At 40.9% G+C, this 23,011-nt stretch overlaps 1 protein-coding gene across 1 annotated transcript; it reads right to left on the bottom strand.

Annotated features, from left to right (window-relative positions):
• Positions 1-249: 249 nt before the first annotated feature.
• Positions 250-19,534, bottom strand: LOC147899243 (ras-related protein RABB1c). Its single transcript, XM_087377927.1, has 6 exons — positions 18,698-19,534; positions 18,461-18,600; positions 8,463-8,545; positions 8,169-8,373; positions 3,194-3,262; positions 250-824 (listed from the first exon to the last, which is right to left on the bottom strand). Exons 1-6 carry the CDS (start codon positions 18,741-18,743, stop codon positions 726-728), a joined length of 642 nt encoding a protein of 213 aa, XP_087234053.1. The 5' UTR covers positions 18,744-19,534; the 3' UTR covers positions 250-725.
• Positions 19,535-23,011: the final 3,477 nt, after the last annotated feature.

The following is a 23,011-nucleotide window of genomic DNA, read 5'->3' as shown; positions in this document are numbered from 1 at the left end:
ACACGTACATCCAGATTCCACCCCCACCCTACACATAGCAGCATATGACGAGCCAGCTGTAATCGAAGTTGACCAAATCCACTGGACACAGAATTGACAATTTGGATGTGTCATCTTAACAAAATTTGGATATGCCATCTTAAATGGCATGCTTGGTATGCTTGCAGCTATTGTAGAGTCCACAATCTTAAAAGAACCTTTACAAATTTAATATTTGACAAAGGTTATCCTCATATTCAACAATTTCATGTGCATAAAGAAATCAACCCGCCACAGATCTTATTCCATTATTTACAGTGAAAATACAGTCTATCAGAAATATGCCCAACAAAACAAGCACTGTTACACCAGGAAATTTGATAAAAACTCAACGCTCTTCCTAGCGTTGTGACCCATGAATCACCATCTTGTCACCCCTCCATTTTGGAAAATGAGATGCCTTCATCAGTCTCCAGTCATGTCTATAAATTGCCAGTTTTATTTATATACTAGCAAACAATCAATTCTATAAATATTCTTGGAAAGCATCCCTAGTTTAGGAATATATATAGCAAAGAAGTTCAGACTCCACCCCAGAGCATTAATAAATTTTCAGAAGAACAAGGGTTCTGTCACTCGCACCATTGCTCTTCAAACTTAGGAACTCCAGCAATTCACCATGCTGACAGAACATGTATGTCTCTTACCCATGAAAATCACAAAAGCTACATAGATTCTTCACTTCATCAACTGCAGCAGCCACCACTCGGAGAGCCCGAGGCATCCCCTTTCCCTGCTGTTCCCGGTCTTGTTCCACCTCCATAACCAACTTTGATACCATGTGACTGCAAAGATGTTCAACCATTGAATGAGGCTTTATGCTTTTCAAAAGCATCAAGTAAAAGTCTACTCTTTTCAAGTAAAGAAATAATTAAATCATCAACAAAAATAAAATCACAAATATATACCTTGCATTCTTGCTGTGCAGGAGTCGCTAAAATTAAGTGTAGCAGTCATTGACCATTATTATTACTTTTTGCCCCTTAATATTTCCATCCATCGTCATTAAATCATGAGGACCAAACGTGGGCTGCCACATTGCGGATGATAGGCAACACATAAGGGTGATATCCTCACGATAAACCTTAAACTCTGTACTTTTAAGCGGTGACACTTGGCAGTTGTTTTGGTGAAGCTTTATTTGGGGCTTTAGCTCCGGTCTTTTGATTTTTTGGGCAGTTCCAAGCAGCATGGTCTTTGCCTTGACATTTTAAGTAAAGGTTTTCTAATCCTCATGTTCAAAATCGAATACCTTCAAGTTTGGAGTCTCTTGGGCTCTATGTGAGAGATTATCTTTGTAAATTACCCTTCTTTTTAAACTATGAAATATTTTGAACGTGGGTACAAAGCTAGCCACAGTTCTAGATTTAGACCTTCGTAAACTTGCCATTTTTGTAAGAATGTATTAATAGCATCCTTATTTCTTCCCATTATAAATTGCTGGTTTTAAGTCTTTTAAGGCATTAGAGATTTCTCTAAGTTCAGAGATGAACAATTCAAACTAATGTGGAGGAGTTGGTGATAAACCTCTATGAGTTACAGACTAGGAGTCTCACAACTTTGAGACTAGGGCTTTAATGAATCATTAATTATTAATCTCTAGCTGAGTTTCTATATTAAGAGTACGACTTTCTATTCCTCAGCCCCTTCTTTGCTGTGCCCCCTTCCTCTAGTTTCGCCGCCTTCTTCTACCCCCCCCCCCCCCCCCCCCGATTCTATTTCGAACAGGCCATTGGTTTTTTTCCCCCCCTACAGAAAAGAGTGTCTATTCATGCTTGAGAAACAACCATACAAATCAGCAGTCCAATAGGCACTGACCATGGGGAAAGATGAACAAAACTGGCCATCAGAGAGAAACCAGTCTGTTAAAGCCAGCTCATTGCCTAGGGAATCTCTGAAGCAAGGGCTACCAACCAGGGTGGAGGTCTATACTACCTAAAAGATACCTGCAAGACAAGCCTTGCAAAAACGCACTCACCTTTCAGTGATCTCTCTAGAACCTGAAGGCCTGTGCAAGGACATATCTCATTGCTGCAAATTAATCATCTATATAATGTAATTGAGATGTTCCAGCATAGCAAACTCCATTGAGTAGGAAATTTTCTTTGGAGATGCAAAAATCATTAATTTAATAAACATTGTGGATTTACTAGTTTGAGGAGTATATTTATATATATATCGATGAATCCAGGAACATGCCCAAACTCATCCTCTAAAAACACAACATAGTGCAGTTTCAATCTCATATACCTAGATGAATCCAGGAACATTTCCAAACTCATCCTCTACTAAAAACACAACATAGTGCAGTTTCAATCTCACGATAGTCACTCATAAGATTGAAAACCATAAACTCCATCATGCATAGCAAGGACTAGCTACTCTGACATCCCCACTGACATCAATAGCGCCCAACAGTGGGTGTAGACTATAGTATAAAAATATGCTCTCACACATACAAATCCACACACCCACACATACTTGAGCATCCATTTATACAAAGTATTCGTACTGAGTTTCTGTTGGCACTCCGGAGGTGAAGAGCAGACTCAGCCATGACGAAGGCTAGCACTAAAGGAGAAGGCCAATCAAAAAGTAGTCCAAAATCTCTTCATTCAAGCTACAACTGCTTGTGAAGTCTAAACGATTTCATTTTAGTCTCTCCCAAACGAGCATCTGAATCTAGCTGATAGGGCAACACACCATTTAAGAAAGAAAAAATTATCACAATACCAGCAGGCCGCAACTTGGTAGTCACTCATAAGGTTGAAAATCATAAACTCCATCACGCATAGCAGGGACTAGCTACTATGACATCCCCACTGACGTCATCGGTGCCCAACAGTGGGAGTAGACCATAGTATAAACATGCTCACACATACAAATCCACACACTCACACATACTTCAACATCCGTTTATACAAAGTCTTCGTACTGAGTTTCTGTAGGCACTCTGGAGGTGAAGAGCAGACTCAGCCATGACGAAGGCTAGCACTAAAGGAGAAGGCTAATCAAAAGGTAGTCCAAAATTTCTTCATTCAAGCTACAATTGCTTGTGAAGACTAAATGATTTCATATCATTCCAGCTGCTTTGCAGTGCAGAGCATCTAATATTCATCAATTATAATTAGAGAAAAAGGCAAGGATTTCTAACCTCATTCGAAACATCAAATATGCCCTCCTCAATCTTCTGGTATATCTTCCCAGCAGTCTTTATAAATGCCTGCATCATACAGTATCAGATCTCTCTCTCTCTCTCTCTCTCTCTCTCTCTCAGGTGATATACAGACGATCTTCTTCAGATTACAAAGCATGAGTCCATTCAACAACTTGGATATCTTCATATCCACTTGTGACATGCATAGAAGATTGCATTGGGTTCATCACATAAATTGAGGATCACGATATAAAAGGGAAAGATATATCTAAGCGAGAATATATCCAATCTTACAAATCGAACTTTTTGATAGAACAGGTGAAAGAACAAAGGAAAGAAGGGAGTTTGTAAGTGACATTAGACCAAATTATGGGTAAATGAGAAATTAAAAAATAAAAATTAAAAAAGACACTAAGTAAGCAAAGCTACGCTTGTTCATCAGTGCCCAAGCATAAGCCATCTGGGTTTTGAAAGATTCCAAAATCTCTTGGGTAAACCCAGTGCTTATTTTTCAAATCCCGACCAAACAACAAAAACTTGACAACAAAAATTAGTTCATTTTTCCTTTGTTTATTTTAAATTTAAGATGATATTTAATTAAAAAAGTGAGTCATAGGAAAAGCAAAGTAAAACAACTTTTACATACATGCATACAGGTATATAGAGATATATATATAGCAAAACTAAAATAAACCAAACAAGTACTTAAGAGTAGATGAACTCCAAAAATATATACCTAGGAACTAAAAAGACTAAAGCTCCCCACTTTGATTCTGTGTTCAAGAATCCTAAACATACCCAAAGCCAAAATTCCGAAGATATAACAACTACGACGTAGGACAGAGCGAAGTATCTTCATTACTTTTGTTGCCATTTCTAAGAAGTAATAGGATTAAATTACTAAATTGGAAGATAAATGCACTCTTACTAGTGCAAAGACAAGAATATCAAAAGGTAACTTATGAAAGGCGAAAAAGCCCTTCTGACTAGACTATATGCTTGATATGCAACTCCTAGGATACCGAGACCACGGAACGTTGGATTTTTAGGCACAACCCCCTCTATGAGATTAGATATCCATTCCATTGCCTTTTTCGCAAGGTTTTAGTGACACGTCTCTTTTCGTCAAAAACCTAAATAAAAAATGCTTGGCTCTTCTCGTTCTAGAAATAAGACACAAACACCACCTATTAAGTGCCCCCAATATCACATAGATGAATACGATGGAGACACTCATCACTTTTTTCATCAAGAGTACCACAAGAGAGGAGAGGAAGTAAAAATGGAAAGCACAAGGCTTGACCATTTGTGGAGATTTCACTTGAGGAAGCACCAAGCTTGACCATTAAGGAAATTCCATGGACCAACAACTCAAACAGCACACATGCACAAGTCTCATCTAAAAGCACGATTACTACCTCAACTTTTACTCATATGGCTGAAATCTCTTCCATCCTCACAGGTCATCCAACTAAAGGGGTCTCCATCGATATATCTAAAAGACTAACAAGAGCTAGATATTGTTATGCTCTAGCCGAGATAGCATGACCTCGGAAAGATCGGTGGGCATTTTCCCTTAGATGACCGACTTTTGTAATATTTTATGTGCGTAAATAAAATGGTAAAGGGAAGTAACTGCCAGGGTCCTAGGTGAGGGTGTATTGGCATCGACTAGGTGGTTCTGAGTGCTCAGGCCTAGGTGCACCTAAATGTGTAAGAATGCCAAGGGGCAAATGTTTTAATTGTGCCCCAAGAGAAGGGTAAATGGTGTGCCAAGCTAAAGGTCTAAAATGATGACATGTGGCAGAGGAAACCATCTAGGGAATTGTGGGCTTGTGGATAGGCATGAAGGAATGAAAAAATTATGTATCTTTGGTGTGCATGGATAGAGGCTGGGTGGAAAAATACGATGCCTACGCCTGTGAATTTCGTCTATGAATCGACGGAAAGAGTGAGATCACGAAAGTGAATGTTTCAGATACAACACAGGGTCACAAGCCACCAACAGCAGATTATGACATGTTCCAAAGACATAGACATGCCACACCTTCTCCAACCAGTTTGACAGCTCTACACTCTAAGATCCTCTAGGTGCTTTTGGCAGCATATCCACACCCCCTTTTGACTAGAGTTTCTAGAGATTTTCAACTCGGGTTCTCTTCCGTGGTGGTACCAAACAAGAGAAACATTTAGACTCTACTTCTGCTCATAGATCTCATCCCCTGGCCCTAGGCATGGCTGTCTGCCTGAAACTGGCCTCTAATCATTCAGAGGCAGTGGAACTAAACCTTTAATTACTTCAGCACTAATTTACAACTCACAAAGCATATTTCACAACCATTAACTATTACATGATCACCATTTGGTATTTACCCATTTGTTCAAACCAGAAAAAGGGATGGAGGCTAGAATGCCCCTGCTCAACAAACATAGACAAGTGCACCCGATTGGCCCCAAACACCGTGGCGCCCCTTTCAATATTTCTTTATATTTCATAGTGAAATGATCACAAGTTGCATCTGGGAAACCTTCCCTGCAACTGAGCACACAGCCCCAATTCACTAAGCCTTCGCAAGGCTTTCAAGCATAGAACACCATCACATAAGTGCACTTAACCCATAGGCTTAATCCAAAGGCATTCTCTTTTCCAAGTGCAATTCCATTGGCTGTCCAGATGCAATCACACTGCACCCCAGCTGCACTCTCTTTGAGTGGTTTCCAGATGGCATTCACAAAGCTTTTCAAAGCTCCAAAATAAAATCAGCTAAGTACCCAACCAAAGAATGACTCCTGTAGCACTGCCTGGGCACCTATGAACCAAGAAAGAAGCGACACACGAGGCCAACCAATAGCTTATGGCAAAAAGAAATTACAGTAGCAAAATCACAACTCACCAAGCCCTGAAAACTCGAACCAAGTCCTCAATCGCCAAGAGGACATAGTAGCCAATGCCCAATTGCATTCTCAGCCAAAGAGGAGTGCAAAGGCATGAAGAAAGAGCTTTTACAAGAGCTGACCAACAAGAATTCCACTGAAAAATCAGTCAGCGTCTTGGTGCTCTGAGTCTCGTAATCTAGATTCTAGTGTAGAGTCTAAACACTATACATTACTAAGTTTGTAAGTACTATCCACTCTAAATTAAACTACAAATTTTATCTCTTGAGTCTAGATATCAGTAAATTTACTGATTCTGTCTACAGTTCTAAATACTTTCAAACTAATGATGATTGGGTATTATAGGCATTGTATGAAGTCTTTTTTATCTTTTAGCTTGTTTTGCAAAGTTTTAGCATACTAAATGTATGCAGGGCATAAAATTTGCATGTTTGAGACCCAAAAATACAAATTGAATTTCTGAAACTTGAAACGTTTCAAGACGTTTCACTTTAAGTATTGAAACTTTTCTTTGAACCATGGGGTACTACTACTAAAGTATGCATGCCAAACGTCCAAGAAAAAAGGAAAAAAGTCATTTTTCATGTGTCATGACACCTGTGCTATCAAAGATTTCTGTTAGCCTAAGATGTAGACTGATGTCGAACGTTAAGTTTAAAAACATCAGCAATGCCAAGTTAATAAGGTGGAATGCCTAAGACAAGGTGGCTTGCTACATCCCCAAAATAAAAAATGGGAGAATATTTCCATGTTTCCATGGATTTTATAGTTGGATTAATAAGAACCAACCGTGGACATGATGCCATATGAGTGGTTGTGGATAGACTGACCAAGATTGGCAGGTTTTATTCCAACAAAGACTACAAATCTTGCTCCACAACCGAGTCACATATTTGTAGAGATGTTATTGGGTCATCATTTGCAATCATCAATGACCGTGATCCTCACTTCATGAGTCAATTTTGGTGCGAGAAGTGTTCACTGTTCAAAAAGTTTGATGCTCAGCTGAGTATGAACATCCTGAGTCAAATGGTTGTTGGGATATAAGCCATTCAATGTACGTGACTGCATATCCTCAAGAAGCATATCCTAAGTCATGTGGTTGTTGGGACATAAGCCATTCAACATACGTGAACACATTTCTTAAATGATGCAATAGCAATGCAGCGAGAAGAATTTTACAAAACAAATATTATAAAGGAGGGAAGGAGGAGGAGGAGATAGATAGCAACTCGAGAAATTTAACACACACTCAAATATGAAACTCAGACAAAATAGAGAAAAACATCAAGAAGTAAACAAGAAAGGAGGGTAAGAGCACAATGGGAAGGCAAAAGACATGGAAGAAGATGTAAAACCAAAACAAACAAGAGAAAAGAAGACTTTGCAAACACGTCTAGAAGCACGCACCAAAACTCTCATACATAATTGATGAGGTAGTTGCTACAGACCCTCGAAAGATGAATCAGTGAACAGTTGGCACAGCAATTGGACAAAAATTATGTGACCTTAAAATTCTCAGAACTTGTATCAAATTGGAAAGTATAAAAAACCAGAGCTAGCAGGACAAAATTGCGAATAACCATTAGAATAAAGGGCCATCAGACCTAACCCAAAACACAAACACAAATGCAAATGTGTGTGCGTGCATGTAAGTGTATGTGTATGCCCACACCCCTTCACACACACATGCATACTTACCTACCATCTACCTACACCCACACATCCATGCATTCATGTGTGTGTGACATTAAGTGCATATGTATGTATTTCACATATGCTTTCCCTGAGGTGGGCATTGATCACATTGTCGATGTGCAATTGTGCACACGTTTGTCTGTTCGCAAATGTGGGGCCGTATACACATGTACTGCTTTTATAAAACTGTGCGAGTACCATCATGCACATTCCCAGTTCTGATACGTAGCACAATATCACGTGCATTTAGAAAGATCATGTAAAACTTGACATCGTCATGTGGTTGTTGGGATATAAGCCAATTCAACGTACATGAAAGAAGTCTTAAAAGATGCAATAGCAATGCAGAGAGAAGAATATTACAAAACGAACAACATACCTCTTCAACGTTTTGAGCAGTCTTTGCTGAAGTTTCCATAAAAATTAAGCCATTCTCCTTTGCAAATTGTTCACCTTCTTCTGTGCTGACTGCTCGTCTGTGAGCAAGATCACACTTATTTCCAATAAGCATGATTGTCATATTTGAATTAGCATGGTTGCGAGCATCCTCCAACCAACTTGCCAAATGGTTGAAAGTCTCTCTTCTGCAGGTGTAGAGATGTTAATGAAAGGGCTAGTCTATGAAAAAGGAATAACTTTTTGTTGCAGACAACAAGTTAAATAGACGCAATACCTTGTGATATCATATACCAATAAAGCACCAGCAGCGCCACGATAATAAGACCTTGTGATAGACCGAAATGATTCTTGGCCCGCCTGTGCAAACAAGAACTAATAAGCAAATCGTCACATAGCAAACAGATCACTCATTCTGAGCTTTGCTGTGACACTATACCTCCAATAATTGCCTGATAAGGAAGAACCAGATTTCAATCTTGCAACATAATAAATGCAGGAAAAGAAACTATCAATGATGAATATCTGTAAAGACCCATGTGATCACACCATTTGATGGGGGCAGACTTCACCTTATGGCATGATCCTTACATGGCATGGCTATCCGCCAAGGCACCCATTGATAATACGTATGCATATTAAAATAAATCGCATGCATGCAATCAAAGCAAACATCTTTACAGTAATGAACTAGAAATACAAAAGGGTCCACAAGAGACCAAAGCAAGGTGATACGCATATCTAAAGGATGAATCTAACCACTAGGGTTAGATGAACACATCTATCAAGAAAATGATGGCCACCTCTTGCAAGAAAGAAATGGTCTCTTGAAGGCCCACGAGGGATGCCTTGCAAAAATCTCACCATGAATATTAAAGGATCATCGAGTTGCGAAGAAATAACATCCTTGAGAGAAAAGAATACCCACGGAAGGCTGTTACTTGTATTTGCTTTTTTGAAGTATGCAAAAAAGGGTACAAGGGATAAACAATCACTAGAGTACATAGAAGAATGAGCTTTGATATTAATGATGATTAAGGCCTATATACTAAATTCATGAGGGGTTGAGGCCTATATACTGAATTTATACTCATACAAAACAAATGGCTAATGTGAAACCGTTAAAATTGAAACCAGGACCATACACAATGGCATCAAAATCAGGATGGGACAGCAAGTCACATGGCTGTGACACACGAGAGGTAAAAAACTTTGACTGACCCATTATATTTATGTCAGCTCTTAAAAACAACCATTGTTTGGTTTTCAAGTTGTACCCAAATGCAAAAAAGAAGCACACAACTAACACTCTCCCCTTATCCTTAGTTTTAGAACCTACAGCCCCAGCATTGTCTTTGCACCACTCAAATTTCCTCTCATGCAACGGTTTAGTGAGATAACTATATATATCTTGACAAGAACAGAATAAATCCAATCTTACGAATTAAACTTTTTAATAGAACAAGCCTTTCTTTTGTAAGAGACTTTAAACAAAATAATGAGTAAACGAGAAAAATAAAAAATAACAATAACTTAGTAAACAAAGCTATGCTTATGTTCTCATCAGGGCATAAGCTGCCATCTAGGTTTCGTACGATTTGGGTATCAGCAATTTGCTCATCTGTTGTGCAAAAAGTCTTTTATGCTGCCAACCTCTCCCCAATAAAATGAAACTACACCCTCCATGTGCTTATTCTTGACATGAATCACATGAATGTGCACACCACCTCAAAAAAAGAAAAATTCTATATTACGCTTTGAAAATCCATATAAAATGAAATAGTTGCAAAGGCCTTGACAAGGAAGAGAAACCAACCGACTATTCTGCAACCTCCTTTCAAGGTTGCAGTCACTGCATAAGGTAACCCCCAAGCAAGTGCTAACAGCCTCTTTCTCAAGGTTCCAACTCACTGCCAAAGGTAACCCCCAAGCATGTGCTGGCATATATCTAGATGAATCTTCCAAACTCATCCTCTTAAAACACAACATAGTGCAGTTTCAATCTCATGATGGTCACTCATAAGGTTGAAAACCATAAACTCCATCACACATAGCAGGGACTAGCTACTATAACATCCCCATTGACGTCATCAGCACCCAACAATGGGTGTAGACCAATAAACATATGCTCTCACACATACAAATCCACACACCCACACATACTTGAGCATCCATTTATACAAAGTCTTCGTACTGAGTTTCTGTCAGCACTCCGGAAGTGAAGGGCAGACTCAGCCATGACGAAGGCTAGCACTAAAGGAGAAGGCTATTCAAAAAGTAGTCCAAAATCTCTTCATTCAAGCTACATGCTTTTGAAGACTAAACGATTCCATTTTAGTCTCTCCTAAACGAGCATCTAAATCTAGCTGATAGGCCAACGCACCACTTAATATAAAGGAATTATCACAATACCAGCAGGCCGCAACATGGATGAAAACTTCACAAGGTAAAATTTGCATGTCCCCAAGCACGCTAGCAGCCAATGTGATGGACTATACAACCAATGGCTTCCTCGATCTATGTGAATATAAAAGGTGCTTGCAGGACAAGCCTTGTACAAACGCTCATGACGCTTGGAAGTCTTTGTATGGCCGTCTTTTCCTTGCTCCTGAATGGAGCACAAGGTATAGATAATGCCCAACCAAATGTTTTCTTTGATCTTCAAGATTCCTTATTTCCACCATGAAGGCTTTCACAAGATCGTCATTTGATCTTTCCAACATCATGTAACTGTGCTTGCTTGGAGAAGCCTCCTAATCACCTCCGCCGATCAGCAACTGGAAGTTGTTGAAGTCTTTGTCGCTAATGTCAAGGTCACTCTTGCAGTAGGCATCAAAAGCCTCTACAATAAGGGCTTCCCCTCTGTCTGTATGGATGGTTTCACCCTCCACTCTCTAACCAATTGAGAGCACCTCTACAAACACTAGTCCCAAAGCAATCTACTAAGATATCCAAACAAATATATACCTAGATGAATCCAAGAACATTCCCAAACTCATCCTCTAAAAACACAACATAGTGCAGTTTCAATCTCATGATAGTCACTCACAAGGTTAAAAACCATAAACTCCATCATGCATAGCAGGGACTAGCTACTATGACATCCAAACAAACATAATGAAGACACATACCCTGGAGTTTTCGTATAGGATGCTTGCCATCGGAGCAAGCACGTACCTCCAAGAAGTATCATTACCTTACGTGCCTGTGTGTAACCCAATAGTTATGCTCTCCATGGTGATCTCTTCCTCATCAAGTTCCATCTCTAGGTGTGCTCCTCCATTTCTAAAAATGGTATGGGGTTAGTCCTTAGATCCCATGACTGAGCAACATTCTCCATCCTCCACCACAAAGTGTGAATGTACGCAACACTATTCGATGTCTATACAAACTATCACCCCTAGGCCGACATAATCTGTCTCAATGGGACATGGCGTTGTCACCTAAGAAGAGTTTCATGATTTACCACATTGATAGGCATGTCTCATTGGTTTCCCTTCTTTGCATGGTCAACCTTCTTCTTTCTGCAATCTTTAGCAAAGTGTCTAGGCATGTCGCAATAGAAGCAATTCTTATGGTTCTTCCCTTTCTTCTTGTTTTCACTGCCAAGAGCCATCCCTGTCTTCAATCTTGGATCCTTCTTTTTTTATGGCTTCCATATGCCACCCTTGCTCTTGGCTATGAGAGCCTTCTTGTCACCATCATCTCGTACAACTTCACCTGAGCTTCCTCTTGAAGCAATTGCTGACCCAGCTCCTCAAACATGAGTGGCCTCGTCCATTCAGCAGCGGTCAGAGTCATCACCAACCCTCAATAGCTCCTTGGAAGCTTGCTAACCAAGAGCATGGCTAATAGCTTATTGTCCACCTTGTGTAGTTGCTCTGAGTTGATCCTTGAGAATCTTAACCTTTACCAGGAAACCATGGACTCACTCTCCTCCATCTATCTTCAAGGTAAACGGTTATTTTGAAGCATAATAATCCTCTCTATGTTCTTGGTCTGATGGCTTCGTCTCATGGAGACCCAGTAAGGTCTTCCATGCCTCCCTTGTTGTATCTGCTAGCTAGGTGTGAGGTATCACTGAATCCGCAGTTGCATGAAAAGAGCGGCTGCATTTCTCAAGTTCCACTACTTTACTTTATCTAAGTTTATCGGAATATGATGTTCTCCAAGGAGTCCATGTTTTGGCTCCGTGCCTAGCGATCCATCTCGAGAATGACAATCTTGGGTCACCGAGGAACCCATTTTGAAAGGGCTTCAACTTCCACAAGATGATACTTAGAGGAAATCTTGTTGCTGTCGTGGCTTTCCATCACCGAACCTAGTGACTAAAGCGAGTCTGCAAGGGATGGCTGAGAGTAGTAATGAAGAAAGACAAAAGAGGTGGCTACAAAGAAGCATGCAGGGAGAGAACTAAGAGCCAAGGGAGAGTGCGCACTGCGTTGGCTTGCATGTGATTTAAATACCAGAGGTGGCTAAAAAGCCAGTCAAAATAAGGACAATCTCCAAGCCATGCTAGTTTGTTCGTCTCAAAACACACATTTGTTGGTCTTTACAGTAAAATATATAAAATCTCAGCCGGTATTCTAAAGACACAGCAAAATTTTAGTTAATTTTTTCAAATTTAGTTGGTGCAAAAAACACTAGCACTACTTGCATGCGATTTAGTTACCACTTAATTACCAGTCACCCGCATTGCGGCTCCTTCATGATTATTTGGATGGCACCAACGGGCTTGCCATGTGATCTAAGGGTGCATTGGATGCATCTGCGATGTGGGAAATCTTGCCCCATCTATACAGTCCTGCATATCTCAACATGGTGTCTCCTTCATGATTATTTGGACATCTTAGTCTTACTACAGTTAATCACCAGTCACATCACCATGGTGGCATTTGATTGCATGCTGGGCTTGCATGCAATTATCCATGGCTTGATGTAGATGGCCTGAAGTATTTTGACCTATTCTGACTAACTGCTAGCCACACAATCACACTTGAATTTGAGAGCTTATTGCTCCTCGGCAAGGACCCCACCCTTCAATTCAAAGAAGGTTCCTCGTCTTTTATCTCCTAGGCTACGAATCACAAGCAAGGCAAGTTTGCCTATTTGCCTATTCTGTTTTGGTTGTACACCTGAGTTCTCTTTCAAATGCGAGTCACCCTCTTTACATTAATCTTGCATGTGAGATTACAAAAATGCTGTGAACCCTGCATATGGGGCCCTATTCATATATATATATATACCTTTGTAAGACTAGATTAAGTCCAATCATACAAATTTAGATTTTTTGTTGTTCTAAAGACCAAAAATCTACACAGAAAAATAAAAGAGAAAATCAAAGAGAAGAAAAAAGAGGTAAACAAAAACTTTTATGAAAAACAAAAGGAAGACATACTTAGCAAGCAAAGCAACACTTATGTCATCAGCAGTGCCCCAGCATATGGGACCCTATTCATAGGCTGAATGACCCTGGAGGCTGGAACCAGCCAACTGATTGGCTAGGTTGACTGACCACAACTGCAGCAGCCAACCACTTGCCCACAAACCAGCCGACAAGGTCCGTGGGTCTGCCGACCAGTCTGTAGCAGACTGCTGACCCAAACTTGCCCCTCCTCCCTGTATAAGACCCTGCCAAGAAAGCACCTGTGCTGCAGTCATCTGCCTGCAGTACCTGCTATACCTGCTGTGCATGCTGCTGCCTTCATATCTGAGCGTTGATTTTATCATACATGTTCAAGACTTGTGCAAATACGTGGAATAGAATCTACGACATTAGGCAATCTTCTGGGCTGGTTCTTTTTTATCTTCTGCTGTGTTTTGTGATTTGGGATTGTCCCAACAAGCAAGGCCTATTCACAGTTAATCTCTAACATGGTATCAGAGCCAGGAGCCAAAAAGGCCACGTGTGGTGTAAGAAACAAGGTGGTGATGCTTCAAAGCCCCTGAAGAGCTATTGGAGGTTCAATCCAGTGAGATTGTGACAAGATTTTTGTTTTATTGAGACTAAAGTAAGTTTTCCAAGGCATCAACAAACTGCCATGGCATCCAGCTCAGCCATATACCTAGATGAATCCAAGAACATTCCCAAACTCATCCTCTAAAAACACAACATAGTGCAGTTTCAATCTCACGAGAGTCACTCATAAGATTGAAAACCATAAACTCCATCACGCATAGCAGGGACTAGCTACTATGACATCCCCACTGACGTCATCAGCACCCAACAGTGGGTGTAGACCATAGTATAAAAGTATGCTCTCACACATACAAATCCACACACCCACACATACTTGAGCATCCATTTATACAAAGTCTTCATACTGAGTTTCTGTTGGCACTCCGGAGGTGAAGGGCAAACCCAGCTCAGCCATACCTAACTTTAGCGAGGGTAAAAAGCTAGATGGGACAATTATCCAGTATGGAAGGCAAAGATTCAGAGTCATCTCCTGATGAAGGAAATTGGGACCGAAGAAACAGAGCTCAAGCTGAGCTCCCACAGAGCTAGGGACTCCATGCTGAAGGTTACCGAACCAACAGATAGATAAGGTGGGGAAGTGGAAACTAAAGGATGCACTCACTCTCCAGGATCCCCATATTCAGCTGGCAGAAATGGCGCCACGCGGGATATTCTATATGAGATCAATAATACAATCTCTGATAAGCCCAAACACAGAGTATGAGACTGCAGATTGAAAGAGCAGGAGGAGGAGCAACCTCAGACATTCCCCATGTTACTGGCAGCTTGAGTGTTAGACTCCAAGACATGACTATCCTTTACTTGTACAAGTCTTGCTGCTTTTTGGCCTGCCCTCAGAGAGGCTTAAGTTGAGACGATGGCCCTTGAAAGCAAAATTGCTTATTTTTGTATTTAATTTATTTTTCGGGAGAGTACTTGGCAGTTCCACCATTTTCTCCCACTTCTTCTCATCTCTCTCTCTCTCTCTCTCTCTCTCTCCCCCATTCTCGATCTCCAAGCCCACATTATCGTGATGTAGCCTAGAAGCTGCACCCTTGCTCCAACTCCTTTTGGGCAGGCCTTATGAATGACAAAAGTCATTCAACTTGTTATTCTAGTGCAAGTTTTGATTGATTTTAAATGATAATTAGGGGTAAGATGTTAATTATGAGTATAAATCTGAAAAAAAACTGGGAATCAGGGAACCACCCTTATGTGGGCACTAGGAAGAGCAATTTTCTAAAGGAGAAGTTCATAGTCCCTCTCTTGTACCACCACTATGAACATTGGCAGACAAGGCCATTGATTGAGGTTAATTCTAATATACCTAGATGAATCCAGGAACATTCCCAAACTCATCCTCTAAAAACACAACATGGTGCAATTTCAATCTCATGGTAGTCACTCATAAGGTTGAAAACCATAAACTCCATCACGCATAGCAGGGACTGGCTACTATGACATCCCCACTGACGTCATCAGTACCCAACAGTGGGTGTAGACCATAGTATTAAAAAATCCTCTTACACATACGAATCCACACACCCACCCACACATACTTGAGCATCCATTTATACAAAGTCTTCATACTAAGTTTCTGTCGGCACTTCGAAGGTGAAGGGCAGACTCAGCCATGATGAAGGCTAGCACTAAAGGAGAAGGCTAATCAAAAAGTAGTCCAAAATCTCTTCATTCAAGCTACAACTACTTGTAAAGCCTCATTTTAGTCTCTCCCAAATGAGCATCTAAATCTAGCTGATAGGGCAATGCACCATTTAAGATAGAAAGAATTAACGCAATACCAGCAGGCCGCAACATGGATGAAAACTTCACAAGGTGAAATTTGAATGTCCGCTAATATAGCAGAAGGATATATCTAGATGAATCCAAGAACATTCCGAAACTCATCCTCTAAAAACACAACATATTGCAGTTTCAATCTCATGATCGTCACTCATAAGGTTGAAAATTCTAATATATTGATTGAGTAAATTCTTTAAGAAGCCTCTTTCTAAAACTCCTCCTTAAGGATTGTGAATACCTCTCCCTCATCACTCTTGCTAAACCATCGTATTGAACAGGCAGGATACCAACAAAAGGATCAAAAGACAAATTTCCCTCACCTTTTCCCACTCATTTTTGTAACCCTTGGGTTGCTGACACAAACAGCAAATCTTAAAGTTGCTTTTCAGTCAATCTTAATGTGCTGGTAGGCAAAGATTGGCAGCAGATGTGTAGCAGCCTTTTAGGGTCTGTAAACTCAAGAGACCAGGTTAACTCAACAGACCAGGTTGAGTCTGTGGACAAACTGATTCACTCTGTGGAATGGCAATTACAGGAGCCTTCACAGCTACAAAAGGAGACCACAGCCTCATTCTTCCAGCATCACCTAGTGCGGCACTTCAGCCAGAAGCCTCAGCAGCCAGTAGCCCCTCCCCAGCGGCCCCTTCAGCGACCATAGCCTCTCTATATCCTGTGCTTATGTGGGAGGAGTCCTCAGCCATCCATAGCCGGATTCAGCCTTGAGCAGCAAGCCCTAGCTCTACAGTGAGATCCAGCCTCTCTATTGACAATTCAGATGTTGTATCCAGTCCCCCTTCGTTGTGGGAAGCTGTCAGTTGTGTTCACTAGCTCATTGGTGATTGCCAAGGCCAAACAGAATAAATAGTATAAACTCTCAGTGCAACAGTTACGAAGATGATGTGATGTACAGTATGCACGTTCCAAGGACGATGACTCCAGATGGGACCCTTGTCTGGCACGCACAGAGCTCAGTTACTCATGCCTAACACATGGCACATGATATATGACACATGACAGGACAGGACAGGAACTTCTCTCAAAACATGGAATTCCTCTTCTGCATCTCCTGGTTTCATCAGTCCTTTACTTGGAGGTGTGATAGACACCTCTAGTTCCCCATGGATAGGCTTTTTTAGCTGTCTGCAGACGTTACTAAATCTCTTTCTTTCTTTCTCTGCTCAATTAGCATTCACGCTTCCACACCCAATAGTTAGTAGGGGCCTAACCAGTCCAAGTTCATGTCCGTTACAATCATCTATGATAGGTGTTAGTGCTGCTCACCTTGACTAGCTTTTGTAAAGATGCGTCTGCTGCCACTATCATCAAGCAGTAGATGACGTCCACTTTCTGGATTGTTCATGGATATTTGGATGGTCGTCTGAAACCAGTGTCCAAGGTGAGGCCCAAGCCTTGGTGTGATCCAAGTTCTACTCTGATGCCAAGGCTTGCAAAACACCACATATTAGGAAGACCAAATAGGGGGAGCTGGCAACCTCACCTCCCATCTAAAGAATCACCCTCCGAGCATGAGGTTAGCCAAGCACCGCGCCGCATCCATGATCACCACTCCTGTGTCCCATACCACAAGGATGCCCACAACCCATTAAATAGAATTACCAGGGGTGTCCTTTTCTTAAAGACACCCGTACACTAGGTATACTAACTGAACCCTTTTAAAAGGTCCGATTCTTGGATCTAACCCCATCATTAATGCTAGCTCATACTATCACCTTGAGGTCATAATTCACAAATGCAACTCTTCCAGGAGCTGTCATCTCTATATCTGTAAGAAGGTCAAGGACAACCCTATTTCTGAGAGGTCTTTCTGTAAGATAGTGAAATATACAAGACAAATTGGAAACACTTTCCCTTCAAAAGTTCTGTTACACCTTCCACATTTCCCAAAAATCTCTTAACACCCTTCCAGTGTTAAGATGCATTTTCAATGTTGCCTCCAAACAAAACCCAAAGCCCTATTTAAGCCGCCTACCCTCTGAATAAAGCATAACACCCACCGGCAGATTTGAAGTTTGTTCTCTTTGGCCAGAACGGCGCTTAGCCAATAAAAAGTTTACTCTACCAGCATTCATATGAGGAAGGTAAATGAGTGAAAGTTTTCTTTGCACGCTCCACAAAAGCGATTAGTTGTATCCTTTGACACAACAACCAACAATTGCACTGGAGAGCTGAAGGACACGCGAAAGTTAGCCGAGGAAGGTTCCTAGCCTGGCAAAGGGGGGAATAACGCTAACTAAAGCACCACATCGTTGCCCCTATGGATCTTTTAGTAGCGACATGCGCAAAAGGTTTTTCCTCAAACCTGGTGTTTGCGTTTTGCCTGGTTGCCCAACTGTTGCGTACACATCTACTCTGAGTCATTGAGCTTACACGTCTTCATGTTTGCAAACTTTATTTGCTGCAACCTAAAAAATCAATAGCCTGGTTGCCCAACAGTTGCGTACACATCTACTCTGAGTCATTGAGCTTACACGTCTTCATGTTTGCAAACGTACCGTGTCCCAAATTTGCAACTTGATTGGCTTGTTGTCAATTGTAACCATGCGGGCACCAAACTCGACGCCGATGGTCAGATCGTGAACAGGTTGAAACCGCTTATCCGTGAATTGCAACAAAAGGCATGACTTGCCCACCCCTGCCAAAAGACAACACCCGATCTAAGTAAGCATCCACCAAACCCACCTACAACAAAGAGCCCATGACTACGTTTTGCAAGATCCTGCAAATCTCACCTGTATCCCCGATGATTATGTACTTAAAGAGGTAAGCGTAAGACATGGTGCCGGGCAACAGGAGGAGGCGAGGGTTCGGCCCGGATCTGTGGTGAAAGAGCTGAGGGAAAGGCAAAGATCAACACCAACACCAATCAAGCTACTGCTTCAAAATGGGTGAGACCGCCAGAATCAAACAAGGGGAGCCCGAAATCAAATCGGGCGATTGCAGGAGCTAGTGCCCAATTTTGCAAATCTGCGCGTCAAACAAGCCTGCAAGTCCTCGTACTCCTCGCGCAAATCATCAACAATCTTACCCAGAGAGGAATTCAATCTGCAGAGAGTACTGTTTGCTATGATGGAACACAGTAAATGTACCACCTGTTTTCTTCCCTCGAGAGCTTTTCCACAAAAACGATATGCGAGAAAAGGATCACTTCCTTCCTTCCAAGGAAAAGCTCTATTTTAACTACCGGAAGCTCCTAGGTTGGCAACAAAGATCTCCAAGAAACAGACCATCAATGAAACGTGTGATGCATCACAAGCATTATGGTCCTTACTGTCCCTGTGGAAGCAATACTGAGGACAAAATTAACCTTTTCAAGCACTTTTTTCCATATCCAAAAACTTCCTTCTTAGCAATACCCAATTCCCCTACAAACAAGGTGAATGATATTAAATCATCCATAAGGCCTCCCGGAGATCCAAATAGCGAAAGAGGGCGGAGATGATAAATTGAAAGGGATGAGGGAGACAAAGAAAGAGAGAGAGAGAGAGAGAGAGAGAGAGAGAGAGAGGCCCTGAAAATGTGGAGGAGAATAATAGCAAGAAAAAATCGCCTTCGCCTTCACTTAAGCCTCCTGTGGTGGCAGAGGCCAAAAACTGGTAGAGAAATTCTTTGGTTTGGATGCAAAAGAGAAAGCAAACTAATTTTTAGAGGGAGTTGGGCTATTAACGAGCCATAAATAGCAATTTGAAACATACAACTTCATTAAGTTTTTTTAAAATTACGCATGAAAATTCACAAAAGCGTTTCAATCCTCCACTATAGCACTCACTCTAAGGAGCCACTCCTAATAAAAATTATGGTTTTTAACATGGGACATCAAACTACACGAAGAGATTCACCGGATTGTTATTGGATCACGAAGACATCAAACTTCGAGTGAAGTGGATAATTGTTATACTCCTCACACGTAGTATTGCATCGCTCGTCGTTCCTTGGTGTCACACAATAAGAAGCACTTTCCTTGACCAGTGGCCTTAGGTATCCACTAATACTTTCAGAAGACAATGAGCCCCTACCTTAGAAAACAAGATGATGAAGAGGAAAGGATGATTGCAATGGAGTCCGGGTTAGCATGGAAAGCGAGGACGAGTAGGTTCATTAGAATGATGACTTTGTTGCTTTCCATTTTCTTGTTTCTAGTTATTCCAATATCTTGTGAATATTGGTGTGGCTTGGAATGCAAGTATTATTTGTATTTACATTGTTTTTTAGAGCAAAAAACATATAATGATTTTCATTTTTATTGAATAGTATTGATACTATCTAAATATAGCACGTTTATCTAGCTTTTTCATTTTCTTGTCCTCTCTTTATTTTGGGGATAACAAGAAAAAGAGTATAAAATATTATTTTGGTGGATGTGTGATATCTTAGGGAAAAGCTTGATACTTTTTAAGTCTAAGTGAAGGTGTTTGGTGGGGGAGGGCTATAAATGCGGCTGGGGTTCCCTTTGCAAGACTAAATTTATATTGCGCTAGAAGTATGTTAAGGAAAGGACTTAGATATTGGGCCCAATTGTGGGATCAATCTAAGGGGGACTGGCTGCCTCTTGACTTAAATTGGTGCAGTTCCGTTTGAGTCAATAGGAAGCCGCTTTTATTCGACTGGTGCTGGATAGGATTCCGTTTTCTTGGCCAACTAATTGTGTAGAGTTTTTGGGGTGGAGGTTGAGAGATTGGTATCTGAATAGGACTTGTTTGAACAAGCTTTCTGCCAAAGTTATCTACAGATGTTTGATTAAGGATATAGTGGATGTACATGACCTCAATAAAGTGCAGGGGCTGCGCTGGTCTCCAGGTCACTAGAAGGGAGCCTTTAGAAGCCTATGGAAAGACTGTAGAGTTGGACAAAGCAGCTTCCTTTTGTGGAAGTTATTGCACAATTGGTTGCCCCTGCAAGCTCAACTCATGAAGAAATTTGTGGTGAACCCCATGTGCCCTCTGTGTGGCAAAGCGGTGGAACATGTTCTACATGTGATGTGGCATTGCCCGGCCACGAGATCATTGTGGTGTAAGGTAGAGTGGACCATAAGGAAAGCTCACCTGATGTCGGGCTTTAAGCTATGCCCCAACTGGAAAAGAGGGGTCTTGGGCGATACGTCGGGCCTACCGTCCACTCTTGTGGCGTGTTGGTAGTACATCAGAGCTGCGGTAATCAAGGCAGTGTGGTCAGTTCAAAATAGGATATGCTTTGGGAAGCTTTCCACAGACTCTTCTCTATTGGGCTATTGTAAAATTTCTCTGTTGGATTTTGCTGGTATCTTAGGTTAAAAAGATACGTTGGTGGGTCAGTCGTCGCTATAGGAGATTGCAGGGCACTTACTAGTGTAGCTAGTACTTTAGATGCTTCTTGTTATACTTAATGTAGGCCACGGGTGATGACCCATATAGTTAGCTAATTCTTTGTAAGGGGTTTTTGTTTGGGAGTTCCCCCTCCCTGATCTGCAATACAAGTCAGCTTTTTCTTTTTCTTTTTTTAAACATTGGACATCAAACAAGTGACCCAAAGAAAGGGAAAGAAAAACTCAAAAGGATATGATTTTCAGCATAATCTTAACTAGTATTGCGCAAGGCATGGTTTGAATATTTAAGTGGTAATGATGTGGACTAGTAATTGCGTGTTTTTGAATTCATTTGTTAGATCATCTATTATGTAGGCCTATATATCATACTGAGCATCAGAAGAAAATATTGAAATATTAATTTCATATGAAAGATCGAAAATGAACAAAAAGAGTTTTCAATTTTTATTTTTATTTTTTTTGGGAGGATAGAAAGAGGACCCATGTATGGAGGGCGCAAGGTAACCGGATGATTATAAAAGGAAATGTTCTTTGATATTCAGAGATAGGGATAGCTGAATACTGATGTGAGCCCTCAAGAGACATGTGATTTGTGCGATCGGTCCTCAAGAGAGATGCGATCCATGCTAACAAAAAAGAACAATATCCTTTCGTTTTAGTATCTTCATATTAAAGCAGTAGCAGTAATCGACATAAAATAGAACTGAAATTCGATATTCGAGTGCAATTTCTTAGTAGTGAGTATATTTAATTTTATATAACTTTATTTTTATATAATATTATATAGCCACATAGAGTGTGGTTGGGGAAGCTATGCACTTCCTCTCCGAGAGCTATTAAAACCAAGAACGGGCCCTTCCCTCATGGTGTATCGGTGTAATGATCCATCGGTTCAGGTCCATTGGTTTTGAATAGTGTAATAATTGAAGAAATAAGATTACCTTTTTGAATGCACTACAATAAGAATTTCTTATGCTTGTCTAGGGAACCCTTACCTCTCTCTGGAGATGGAGTTTTGCCAACTACATCCCTCTGAGTGCGATTCTTGTTTAGGCTTCCAATATCTCGCAAACACAATTGCAAGGAGAGGATCCAGCAATGGTCAAGAAGATCAGAATGGTTAGTCACGAAGTTGTATTCTCACGATTATGTTTTACATGAAGATAAAAAACGTTAGGCACAAAGAGGGCTCTCAATGAGAGGCGGTATTGTATTGTAGTCCATGGCATCTCTCTAGTCTTCTGCTCACCTCATGGATCATCCCAGCTCTTGGTTTCTTGCTTCTCTAAGAGAATTCCTTCCATACCCAACGCTCTCCCAATCTTTCTTAGGCCATCAAATAACTAAATTTTGTACTTTTGTAGCCTTCCCTATACACCTTTCTTGTTTTCTAGAGAATAAATCCCTGCCTCCATCCACAATATACTCTTTTATAGCACTCATCAAATGGATCGAAAGTACTTTTCATCAGTTCAACTTCCCAAGTTCCAACTCAAACCTCAAACCTCTCTCCCTCCAAAATACAAATCCGATGTGATCCATGGCTGGTCCTTAAAACCGCCCAATTTACCCAATCCAGGTGCTTGCTTTTACAACACACATCATCTAGAGATTTGAAAATTTTATCCACTTTCTCAACCTTTATGAAAAGATTTTTTACACACCAATCAATGCTTACCCTTTTGTTCTCTCTTCCAAAAACTTTTGAGCTCATGCCAACTTCTTTGCACAAAATCATAGATTT

The sequence above is a fragment of the Dipteris shenzhenensis genome, chromosome 8 (genome assembly GCF_047967505.1).
Source record: "Dipteris shenzhenensis isolate YYH24624 ecotype China chromosome 8, Dip_SZ_1.0, whole genome shotgun sequence".
Taxonomy (NCBI): domain Eukaryota; kingdom Viridiplantae; phylum Streptophyta; class Polypodiopsida; order Gleicheniales; family Dipteridaceae; genus Dipteris; species Dipteris shenzhenensis.
This window is presented reverse-complemented; position numbering and strand designations above follow the sequence as displayed.